Source organism: Pogona vitticeps, chromosome 4 (genome assembly GCF_051106095.1).
Source record: "Pogona vitticeps strain Pit_001003342236 chromosome 4, PviZW2.1, whole genome shotgun sequence".
Lineage (NCBI taxonomy): Eukaryota > Metazoa > Chordata > Lepidosauria > Squamata > Agamidae > Pogona > Pogona vitticeps.
This window is the reverse complement of record NC_135786.1, coordinates 56275950-56288344: the sequence shown is the minus strand read 5'-3', so window position 1 is coordinate 56288344 and position 12395 is coordinate 56275950. Positions and strand designations below refer to the sequence as shown.

Below are 12395 nucleotides of genomic sequence, written 5' to 3'. Positions count from 1 at the left end.
TCTGGCAGACCTCAGCCTGCAAGTCAATTACAAAAAAATCTCATCTCGAACCATTGCAGACCACGGATTATATTGGGGTGCATCTTGATTCCATCGCAGCCAGGGTATATCCCCCTTCAGAAAGAATACACAAGTTAAGGCGAGCCATTCGCCCCTTTCAGCTTTGCATCACAGTCACCACTTACCATACGCAGCACCTGCTAGGTCTGATGGCTTCAACTATGTCTGTGCTCCAACATGCGTGACTGAAGATGTGGTCCTTACAGGCTTGGCGCCTATCCTATTTCGCCCCTTTGCTAGACCATCCTTCCAAGTGTCTGCTGGTGACCCCAGAGTTAGCTCGCCAACTTACCTGGTGGACCTTTGTTCCTCTCCTCCTGGTGGGCCACCCATTCAGGCCTCTCCAGCTGACAGTACAGGTCACAACAGATGCCAGTCAGATAAGATGGGGTGCACACTGAGGTCATTGCAAGATCCACGCCTTGTAGTCAGGCTCAGAGAGACTGCTGCACATCAGTCACCTAGAGTTTCTAGCAGTTATCAAATCCTTCTGAGCTTTCCAATTTCTCATAGCTGGTTGCGGTGTCCAGGTCATTACGGACAATATGACCACCCTGTATCAACAAACATGGTGGCACCCATTCTTTGAATCTTCTATATTTAGCGATTCAACTGTGGGAATGATGTTACGGTCCCCATGTCTTTCCTGTGGCTCTTCATGTGGCTACAGAGAACAACGAGGTTGCAGACCATCTGAGCAGTCTTACCACCCAAACCCACGAATGGACCCTCAATGATACTGTTTTCTCTCGTTTCTGCAGTTGGTGGGGAACACCAAGTCTCGACGTCTTCGCCACTCAGGTCAACTCCAAATGCAGCAGGTACTGCTCTCAGGTAGGAAGAGGAGAGAACTCTCTAGGTGATGCTTTCATGGTGGACTGGGGTGATAGCTTTCTTTATCTCTTTCTGCCCATTCCTCTTATCCAGCAAATGATAGTCAAGCTCCATCAGCTGAGCTTCGATGCCATTCTAGTAGCACCATGGTGGCCTCAGCAACCATGGTTCACTACTGTCGGAGCCATGGCTACCGACTTCCTGAGATTACCACTTCAACCATCCCTTCTGACTCAGGACGAAGGCCGAATTTGTCATCCCGACCTCAACTCTCTACACCTTACACTGTGGAGAATTCCTTACTGTGGCTGAAGTTCTAGATAGGGAAAGGAAGCCCTCTACTCAGTTATTATATTCTTATAAGTGGAGCACTTTCACCAAATTTGATGCATCACGGAAATTGCCCACAGTTCCAGTTTCCGTGGACACCCTTCTCAAGTTCCTTCGTTATCTTTTTGACCAAGGTTTGGCTCATTCAGCATTGAAGGGTTTATATTTCTGCTATAGTTTCGTATCAGCCTGCGGGGTCTGAGGCCTCTCATTTATTTTCTCATCCTACTTTGAAAATATTTCTGAGAGGTTTACGGAACATGCGCCCACTTCCACGGCCTCCACTTCCACAGTGGTCTGTTCCTTGTGCCTATAACTTCTGCATGTCGAGCAAGTGAGCTGTCAGCTCTTTGAGCTGATGCCCCTTATATTCAATTTTACCCAGACAAGGTTGTATTATATCCAGATGTATCCTTTCTTCCCAAGGTGATTTCAGATGTTCATGTTAATCAACCGTTGATCCTTCTGATGTTGTTTCCAAATCCCTCTTCTGATGTTGAGCACATGCCCCACTCTCTCGATGTTCGTCATGTCTTAGCATTTTATATTTCCAGGACTAAGGAATTTCACACTTCTCCCAGACTCTATGTGTGCTTCCATGGCCCAAGAAAAGTCTCTCCTGCCTCCTCGCAGACATTCTCAAAGTGGATTGTCTCTACTATTACTTTAGCTTATGACTTGGCAGGGAAGACTCCGCCAGAGGTGCTAAAGACACTCCACGAGAGCTATGGCTACTTCTACAGCTTGGTTGCGTGGCGTTGAGGTCCCTGACATCTGTCGAGTGGCCATTTGGTCTACACCCTTGACTTTTGTGATGCATTATCAGGGCCAAGAAGGAAGCAAGTTTTGGAAGGGCTGTGCTGACTTCATTGTTGGCATGACGGCCCTCCTTTCAGTAAGTGAGCTTGCTAGTCACCCATTTGTGTGCATTCACAGAGGCTATGAAGAAGAAAAAGAGGTTACTTACCTGTAACCATAGTTTTTCGAGTGGTCCTCTGTGAATCCACGCATCCTGCCCATCCTCCCCGCTATCCGTCACTTGGTGTCTTGAGCTTGTTGGAGTCAGAGCCTTGACAGCGGCGGACATCTTTGGAACTGAGGTGTTATGGGCAGGGCAGGTCCACGGGGCAAGGTCCTACTAACGTCTTTTAAAGCTCTAGAATATTGCAAGGAGTCCTGCGCAGGCACAGAAAAACCATTTGTGTGGATTCACAGAGCACCACTCAAATAACTATGGTTACAGGTAAGTAACCTCTCTTATTGAGGTGTTACATGATACAGTAGTGCCTCGCTAGATGATGATAATCTGTTCCGCTGAAATCACTGTTTAGCGAAATCATTGTCTAGCGAAAAGTATTTCCCCATTGGAATGCATTGAAACCTGTTTAATGTGTTCCAATGGGGAAGAATTGTCATTGTCTAGTGAAGATTGGCCATAGGAAAGCCGCTTTGCGAACCACCGATCAGCTGTTTAAATCGCAGACTTGCGAAGCTTAGGTCCCAAAAACACCTGTTTGCGAGCACGGAGGGAGCTGTCAAAATCGTTGTCTAGCGAAAATTGGTTTGCGAAGCAGGGACCAAACATTGTCCAGTAAAATTCCCCCATAGGAATCACTGTTTTTGCGAATCGCTATAGCGATCGCAAAAAGTCCATGTCTAGCGAAAAAACTGTCATGCGGGGTAACTGTCTAGCGAGGCACCACTGTATAGGAAGGAGCCCAGTGACCTATTCAAAAAGTGAATCACCAGTGCTAGAAGCTTCCAAGAGATGCAAATTAACTATTTTTGCTGAGAAAAGAGGAAAAATATCCTTTGGGCGCTACATGCTTTGCCCATCCCTGCTTTGAGTAATGACTAGCAATTCAGATAAATATATTTACAGCAGTATAGGGTGGATCAGCAGCCATTTTCAAACTATTAAAATAAATTCTATGCCCACTCTTCATTGGTTTTGTTGTTGTTGTTGTTGTTGCTGTTGCTGTTGCTGTTGTTCCCTTAGTGAAAGATGTGGCTAACTGCATGTGTGCACTTTTTAAGATTTCTTGGAGGAGGAAAATCTTTGTATTGTAGGTAGGAAAAATCCAATTGGTTGATGACGACTCAGGTTTCGTTTACGTAGTATTTTTGCTTTCCATTAGCTCTGCTAGATATACAAGTCTCATGCTGAGATGGAAGAACCAGCGGAAAATGTTAGAGCTTGCTCAAGTTGGCAAGAATAGGGAAAGCTGGTAACATTTAATGTGGGTTTTTAAAAGTTATTTTTCCCCCATTAGAAACTTGATGTCCAATATCTTAGTTGCTGATCTCTTGGTGTAGCATCTGGTTATGCTTTTGAATTGTAGCTTCCATATTTCTTCATTGTTATCTGTGAGGACTGATGGAAACTGCACTACAACAGTATCTAGTGGATCAAGTATTATCCATTCATATTAGAGCTCAAATCAGTAATAGCATATTATTTTTTTTATTGTAACTCTGGCCACTAACAAACTACTTTTCTTTTTCCAAGTGCAGCTTGAGATTCATAATATTTTGTAACACGTCATATGGAGCCAAGCTTCTAAAGCTCTCTAAATGTCAGTATTAGTTGTGAAATCTATTGTCAATCTTGCAGGGACAATGACTATTCAGTAGAAAATGTTGAGGCCTTTTCTGGTAGGTTCCAGCACTTGCAATGTCTATCATAAGGATACTTTTGAACAATGAGTTTGTATAGATTTGAAGGGCTCTTTGTCCATTCTTCCCAACATCCCTATTCCCATAATTACCCATTTGTGATCAGCTGCCACCTGGTGGGGGCCTGGATTATTCATAACTATTAACCAAGAAACCTTATTGCAGTAGTGTATTCTCAAGTGATGTTTCAGAAAGTGCTTTCCAATAAAAAATGACACAGTGATCTACTGTACTTCTATTATTTTGGTCTCTGTAATCAGTTTAGAACTTGTACAACTTTTGTTTAGCATCTATACTAAAGGGGATAACGGGAAGTTTGTTATATTTTGCATTCATAGTTTGTCTATGCTTTCCTTATGCTTTTATTAGCTGCCATACCTTGCCACAGTGTGGGCACCCCATGATGTTTAGAAAGTTGAATGAATTAGCTTGTTTCCATGGTGACTGCTACAACTCTGCACAGATGACAAATATTGCTTGTATAGGAGCAGGAGCTTAAAAGGTGGAAGGAGCAGGTTAATCTCTAATCTCAATTCAGTGTGAAGTGGCATGAAATGCTCAGGCATATTAATGTTAGAAATAAAGGAAGGTTCAGTGGGGAAAAATCTGAGATTGAGTCTGTTTATTTGTTAAGCTCTGGTTGAATTTGTTTATCTTAGTGCAGGGGATAACTAGAAGGACACATAAGTCACTATTTCCTATTGACTTTCAACAGGCTGTGGGCTCCTGAAACTTTCTTTTGCCCTTCAGTATTTCCTGACCCATTTATAGTCTGCAGAGATCGATAAATAGTGTGAGGGTCAGAAAAAGGGGGTGGGAAAGGGGGTGGAGAAATGAGGTCCATGCAGTTCAGACTTCAGCATGTTTTCTTGGAACTCACTCTCAATAAATTTAATGGGATTTATGATTGAGTAAGTATGCAGACAACTGCTCTTTTGAGTAACATTAATGGTTTAATGTCCAGCAAATCTTATAAGGGAGATAATACTTCCATTATTTTATAGAATGATACAGATATGATTCCCCCCCTTACTCACACACATTCTGAATGCCTTTTTAAGAGTATACAACAAAAGTTATCTATTACCACTGATCTGCTACTGATTTCTGTCCATAGAAAAGGGCAGAAAGCTGTAATCCATGCTTTGGGGAAATACTTTCTAAAATGTTCAAGCAGATTCTTTTTCTTTTTAGCAGATGACACCAAGCCCCCACTTCCCCCCACCCTGGAGCCCACAGGACCTGCACCCTCCCTATCGGAGCTGGACTCTCTGCAGGACCCTCCAACTCTCAAACCCATTAGCGAAAGCAAGTCCTTGAAAAGACTACATAAACGGCTGAAGTCTGAGGGTGAGCTCTTTGATAAGAAGACGCTGCAGAGGGAGAGCCACGCCTTCCAGCGCTTGCTCAGCGACAACGGCCTGAACGGATTGGCCCTTCAGGCCACGGGCACTTCTGCCAGCCCTCTGTTTAGTGGAGTGGGCAGGCGGACATCTGTCCTTTTTAAAAAAGCCAAGAACGGGGTGAAACTGCAAAAAGGTCTGGACTGTTCCCTTGAGAATGGAGAGGATCACAGCCAGAGTGGGCAGCTCTCCCCCTCCAGCATAGAGGGTGAGCGGTTATCTCGGAAACGGTCATACAGTGGGAGCTGCAGCGAGAGCGATGGCAAGAAATCCCCCAGGCAGGCAGGAGTGACAGGTGACTTCCCTGAGCTTTCATTTCTCTGGTGTCTTGGAAAGTCAGAGACCCCCACCCCAGGGTAGGAATGTGTTTTCTAGTTGCTCTGCTTGCCTTCTGGCAAAAACACATCACATTTCTATAGCATCAGACATTTCCCTGAGTCCCTTTGGTAACTGAATGGCTGTCACATAAATCCTAGCATCAGCAATTAATTATGTATTTCTTGAACGTGAGTGAAAGCTATGAGCAATTAAGCCGAAGATTTTTTGGGGGGGGTGATGGTAGCTTTATTGGTCTTTAAATCTGGGAATAATTTGGAAATTTTTCGTAATGCTGCTAGGCTTTTTTTCAGAAAATGTGTAATATACAGTGGTGCCCCGCATAGCGATGATAATCCGTTCCGGAAAAATCGTCGCTATACGGATTCGTCGCTATGCGGAACAAAAAAGCCCATAGGAATGCATTAAAACACGTTTAATGCTTTCCTATGGGCAAAAAATTCACTGTTGTGTGAAAATCCTCCATGCGGCCGCCATTTTCGCTGCCCGGTAAGCGAGGAAAGGGTGCGAAAACACAGCGGACGGCCATTTTTTTCTGGCGGCCATTTTGGAGCCACCGATCAGCTGTTAGAAAAAACATCGCTATGTGAAAATCAGTAAGCGAAACAGCTTACCAATCATCGCAAAGCGATTTTTTGCCATTAAAAAAGCGATCGCAAAAAACAAATCTTCGTTAAATGGGGTGCCCATTATGTGGGGCACCACTGTATAACAGTTGGAGATGAGGGGGAGCGGGTTTCCCCCTCCTTTATGTAATAAAATTATGTGCCCCTGTTTCCAACATCCATCTGAATCACAAATCTCTCCCCATGCCTTTTTGAAGACAGAGTAACCTGTTATTTACAAACCTTTTAAATAGAGTAAATCCTGGTATGTTATGAGAGCTAAAGAGAGGAAAAATAAGTTATATGAAAATTTTATAGCATATTGTTCCCTATTGCTTCTTATTCTTGATCTTGAGTGATTCTGAGTCGGAATAGAAGTAATTCGCACACAGAGAGATAACATTGTTTTGAAATACAGATCAGATTATTGTGAAGGAGGGAAACACTATTCAGGAACTTCATCTATTTATAGGGTCTGGATCACCCAATAGAAAGATTAAAGCATTGATCTGAGTATGTTCCTGAATCCAGGGCTGTATCACACATGCTTGTACATCATTTGTAGATTTGTCACTTGCCCCTCTAGAAAAAACACAGCAATTGAAGAGATAATGAAAGGTTTCTGAATGTTGTTAGAGCTGTACACATACACAAACTCATCTGATGCTGCAGTCATCAAGTAATAACCACAGACCTGTGAACCAGGCTTAAAAGACATTGAAAAAACTGGAAGCAGTAAAAAAAATCCTAGTGCCTTCTGTCTTTCCCTCATTCTTACTTTGCTCTTTCAAGATTAAGTTACTAGCATATGTGTGTTCTAATTAAGTAAGAGTAGTAACTAATTCTTAACAGTGTTTTTCTTTGGATCAATTTTTTAAGAATGGTCATACTTAAAGATTCATTCTGGAGATTTCTTTACAAACGTAGTCAAAGGAAAGTCTGGAGTGTTATGCTATGAGTACCAAAATGTATCTCTGTCTTAGAGGATCAAGATGAAATAAAGTCAGATTGGTATAGAGTTCCATCTTTGTAAGTACAGTGATACCTGTTTGAGGTATGCAGAGTGTTGTTACAAAGCAACAATTGGTGTTAAACTAATAAGTGAAATGTCCCATGTAGGTGTTGCTTATTGTGAGGCATGCAGGGTGGCTTGCACTGCTGCATTTTATAGTTCATGTAAGGCAATCTTCTACAACCTGGTACCTTCTAGAGATGTGTTAGAATAGAATGCTCAGGCAACACAAGCTGGCTAGTACATTCTGTGTAATCCAACACATCTGGAAGGTGGCAAATAGATGAATGCAGGTATGAGAGGTGAATGTGTGTGTTGTACAAACATGTTTGTTTAGACTGATAGTAAATTACAGGAGTTTAAAACTAGGAGCATGAAGTCCAAAAGAGAACCTTTAACACATCAAAGCCAGAATCTTGTTGAGGTTATGCAGTCCTTTAACAGCAATCTCACAAGCAGTAGGACACATTTTGCTAGTTGTCACATGCCCCATATTCCTCTAATCATGTGACCAGGCACTCAATCGACTGCCAGCATATTGTGGACACAACATTGTTAGTGCATAGCTACTCTATAGAATTCTGGACCAGGATACAAATCCTAATGGAAACTTCACTGCAAGCTTTAGAATGTCTTGAATAACATTGTATTTTGCCATAAGGTGTCCTGGGAGAAAGAGATTTCATAAACTTGGGGCCCCTATTGATAACACCATTTTTCATGTGTGTACATATGGACTTTGCAAACAGAGGAAGGTGCTCTATAGTTTATAATGAGAATTATGATGGAATGTAAGAAGAATGCCCCATATGTATTCAATATAGTTCTCAATGTTTTGGTCATTATAGGCAAAACATAGCCCCTTGAAGTACATCTGAACTCCATTGGAAACCAGTGCACACTGTAGAGTACTGATATGCAATGCTCCCAATGTCCAAATTAGGCAGCACTGTTGGGGCCTAGGTGTGCTCTGATGATAGCTGGTTCTCTATGGGCTGAAATGTTTTTAAGGCTGGTTGACAAAGTGAGTTGTCCTTCACCTCCCCACATTATGTGCTGTGTGGTACTTTTGTGATATGGGTTCCCTTCTATGATGCCTGTTGTGACTTGGATTTCTTCTGTATCGTGGGCTGGCTTGTACACCTAGTACAGCTTTCTAAGACAGAGCATTAATTGTGTCTCATTTGAAAGTCTTATTTGAAAGTTCATTGGCTCATTTGACTGGGCTGCAGGTTGGGTAAAGAGATTAAATGCAATTAAAATGGAGGAAATTGATTACAGTTCTACTGTGCTCCAGTCTTTTACTAAATGGAGGAGATTTTTTTCTTTGACTCTGTTTCTCCTATGATGGTTTCCCTCCCTGCTTTTTAAAAATAATATGCTAAAAATGTATAATGAACTTCTGGGAGTTTATACTCATTATTACTGTCAGTGACCAGGAAGATAAGAATACATTGTTTAGTTAAAATCACATAATATCAGAGACATTGGTCAAGACATGACACCATCAATGCATCCTTTGACTATTTTACCACATTAAAGTTAAAAAGAAGTTCTAAGTTAGCCAGCAGCATTAAAAGATATAAAAGCTTTTAAAACATCACAGCAGTCACATGATACAGGATGAAATTAAGAGACACATATAACCGTCATTATGCCACCCTAACTCCTAGAAAATAAGTTAAACAAGAAATCTTTAACAAAAGCAGGGACGCTCGAAGACCTTGTGTGATCAGAAGAATGCGGCAAGCTATTGCGGAAGCACAGTATTTGGCCACTTTACTAGTAATGTAAGAAACCTTATCGGAGAGCAGCAAAAGAATATAAAATTTGTCAGATCTCACCAGAAATTTTAGAAAAATATGGGAGAGAAGATCCTTGAGGAGATCTTGATAGAAATGACAGTATAAGAGGACATGCCCCACTGTTTCTACTTCACCACCGTCGCAAGGACAGAAACTTTCAGAGTAGGGTATGCCTGGAAATCTCCCTTCCAGGAGATTAGAAGACAACACATTAAATCTGGCTAAGGTAAAAAGCAATTCTGTTCAGGGAATTTTCCTGCCCTCTTCATTATAATTATATAGCAAACATTTTTCAGGAAAATATAATTAAAGGTTAATTAGGGGAATTAGTTGAAATTAGACTAGAGAGAGCAAATTAATCCCTGGGAACATAATTGGATCAGATCAAAGTCCTATCTAGTCTGGCATTCTCCACCCATAGCATCCAGCCAGATGCTTATGGGAAGCCCACAGGCAGGACCTGAAAACAAATAAAACCATCCTTCTTGTGTTCTCCAACATCTTATATACAAAAGCATTTTGTCTTTAATATTGGAATACTTCTAGCCATTATGACTAATAGTCATTGATAGTAATTATCCTCTATGATTTTGTTTAATGCCTTTCTTAAACGAGTTACGTTGGCATCCCTCTTACACTGAATTCTGTGATTCAGCTGTACTTTGTGTGTGGAAGTGATTCCTTTGTGTGTCATGATTTATGGGCCCATTATTCAGCTTCATTGTATGACTTCAGGTCATGATATTGTCAGAAAGAGAAAAATTCTCTGTTTCTATTTTCACATTATGAATAATTCGATAAACTTCTATCATTGCCTTAATTACCTTCTTTGTATACTAAAATGGTTCAAACACTATAAATATTGCTTGTAGGAGATTTCCTTCAGCTCCATTATATTTTTTGTTATATTTTTCTGCACCATTTCTAGTTCTGTAGTCTCATTTTGAGATGTAGCACTTAGAGCTATATATAACTGTCCAAATACAATTACAAATTAGATTTATATAAAGATACTGTGGTATTGGTAGTTTTACTTTTTGATTTCTACTGATGATTCTGGCATGGAATTCATCTTTTTCACAACTGCCACAGAGTAAGTAATCATTTTCATCCACATAACCCCCATGACCCCAAGATCCCTTTATTAGTCAGTCACTACCAGTTCAGGTTGCATCAGTATATCTGTGAAGTGGGGTTTATGTGCTTATAGTGAATCCCATCTGCCATTCTGTTGCTCATTTGATTTTGGAAAGATCTTTTATGAGTTCTTCATAACCCTGTTAAATTGCTTTTGACTTATGGTGACCCTAGTAGAGTTTTCAAAAAATGTGAGATGTTCAAATAGTAGTTCATCACTGCTGGCCTCCAGCAAGTTTCCATGGCCAAATAAGGATTTGAAGCCAGATCTCCTAGTTTGTAGCCTAACACTCTGCCCACTGTAACATACTGGCAGTTAGACAAGGGCACAAAGCAGCACGCATACACATCCCCAAAATAAAAGTAATGAGGTACCTAGGGGATTAGCAGTGAACATAGATGCAGTAACCATTTAAAGTGAGCATTTTAGAAGAATAAAAACTGACACAATTATTAATTGGGAAGAGATGGAATACTGGTAGAGATGAGAGGCATCCCAAATGTAAGTCCAGTTGACCTCAACATTATTGCATGAAAATTAGTACTTCTTTCACAGGGTACTAATATTCTGGAAAACAAAAACCAAAGAAATACATAACTAAGAAGACTAACCAGGAATATGATTCAAGATATCAACTGCACTAATGATTCATAGTCTCTTCAGGTAATAATCATATGCAGAACTAGCACTACAGGCATATCCACGTGTTAAAGCAGGGGTGTCCAACCTTTCACCTTCCGTGGGCCACATTAGAAGACAAAAATTTGGTTTGGGCCGCACATACATTTGGTTTGGGCTGCATGGGGGGGCAGCCTTAGCCATCCTCCGCAGCCCCGCTCCAAGTGCACTTACCGGCAGCTGCGATCTCAGACAGCAGAGGCTGCCAGCTTGACTCCAGCGGCTTTATGGGGCCAGGAGGGGGTCCACCTATTGATGGGGATGGCACAATGCAGTCACGCAGCCCCCCTGTCCCCTCCCCTCCCACTCCTTCCTTCCTTCCCTCTCTCCCCCTCTACTGTTGTGACATGCCCCGGCCACATTCCGGCCGCAAGCGCTGGCAGTGTAACTTGAAACTTTGGAATTTCTTTAAAAATAAAAAATTGCACTGGGCCGCATTACGAGCTGACCTGGGCCGCATGCGGCCCTCGGGCCGCAGGTTGGACAAGCCTGTGTTAAAGTTTCCTTCTTACCCACAGTCCTAAGCCAGATAGCAGATTTAAAAAAAAAACAGATCCAAATAGAGGCGAGTTCTGAGTTATATTTGATGTGAGTAAAATGATCACCCACTGTCTTAGAGATTACAAGCAAGACATGTTATGTTAGCCTTGCAAGTTAATGATTTCATTTATTACCTAATTTTTTTACATACCCATCTCCCACATAAAGTTTTATTTCTTGAAAGTTTGATTAAATTCATGCAAATGTTCAAAGTTAATAGTAATGTGCTAGAATAAAGAGTGTGTCCGTGGATGAGAGTGAAGTGTGGTAGATAAATGTACAACTAATGTGTAAACAGAGACTCCTTAGTTTTCCTTCTTCTCAGTACAACTGGGTGTGTTTGAAGGTGCAGTCATGTTATCTTTTTACAGGAACAAAATTTTGAGCACACAAAAACCATTCTTTTTCTGAGGGCTGCAATTTCTCCCACTTCTCTTTCTTTTGGTATGATACATAAGAAGAAACTAAAAGCACAGACTGCTCAATTTTTTTGCAATATCAGAAAATTGATGTTCATGCTTTTTAAGCATGGAGGACCAATGGTTTGTGTGTTGAGTGTGTTCCATTATAGCCTGCATTTCCATTCACAAACAAGTGCTTCTGTGATTATTTTGTAAAGTAATCTTCAGAAGGAATAATAGATTAAGGGTTTGATGTAGCTGTATGTTGTTTTGAAATGAGGGCAATAGAACAGTGTACTTAGCAAAGTTACTTTGTCAATAAAAGTTTCAATAAATATTCGCCCACAAGTACACTAGTCTAAGTACTAAATAGTTCACGGGAATCAGTCCTAGGAGTTTAAACTGGATGTATTTATCCCCCAGTCTGTTCTGCATAGTATAACAAATAGTTTTTTAAAATATGTATTTCAGTTCCTTCTCACCAGTAATGTGGTACACACATTGGTAACACAATGTAATGTCACTGTAGCACTAGAAATTAATGCAGACATCCCTAAAAAACATTCTCAAGATGCAT

General features: G+C 41.2%; 1 protein-coding gene across 11 annotated transcripts in view; it reads left to right on the top strand.

The window, feature by feature from the left end:
- The window catches only part of BRPF3 (bromodomain and PHD finger containing 3), a 55602-nt gene that overhangs the window by 33778 nt on the left and 9429 nt on the right, over positions 1 to 12395 (top strand). For 4 of the 11 annotated variants that reach the window (XM_020795193.3, XM_078392748.1, XM_020795210.3 and 1 more), the window contains exon 8: positions 5095 to 5598. The exons of 2 other annotated variants lie outside the window; for them this stretch is intronic. In XM_020795193.3, the coding sequence (XP_020650852.3) occupies positions 5095 to 5598 (504 nt within the window). The remainder of the gene's footprint in view (positions 1 to 5094; positions 5599 to 12395) is intronic. 5 more of the 11 variants (XM_072997446.2, XM_072997448.2, XM_072997449.2 and 2 more) reach the window with 4 other exon arrangements.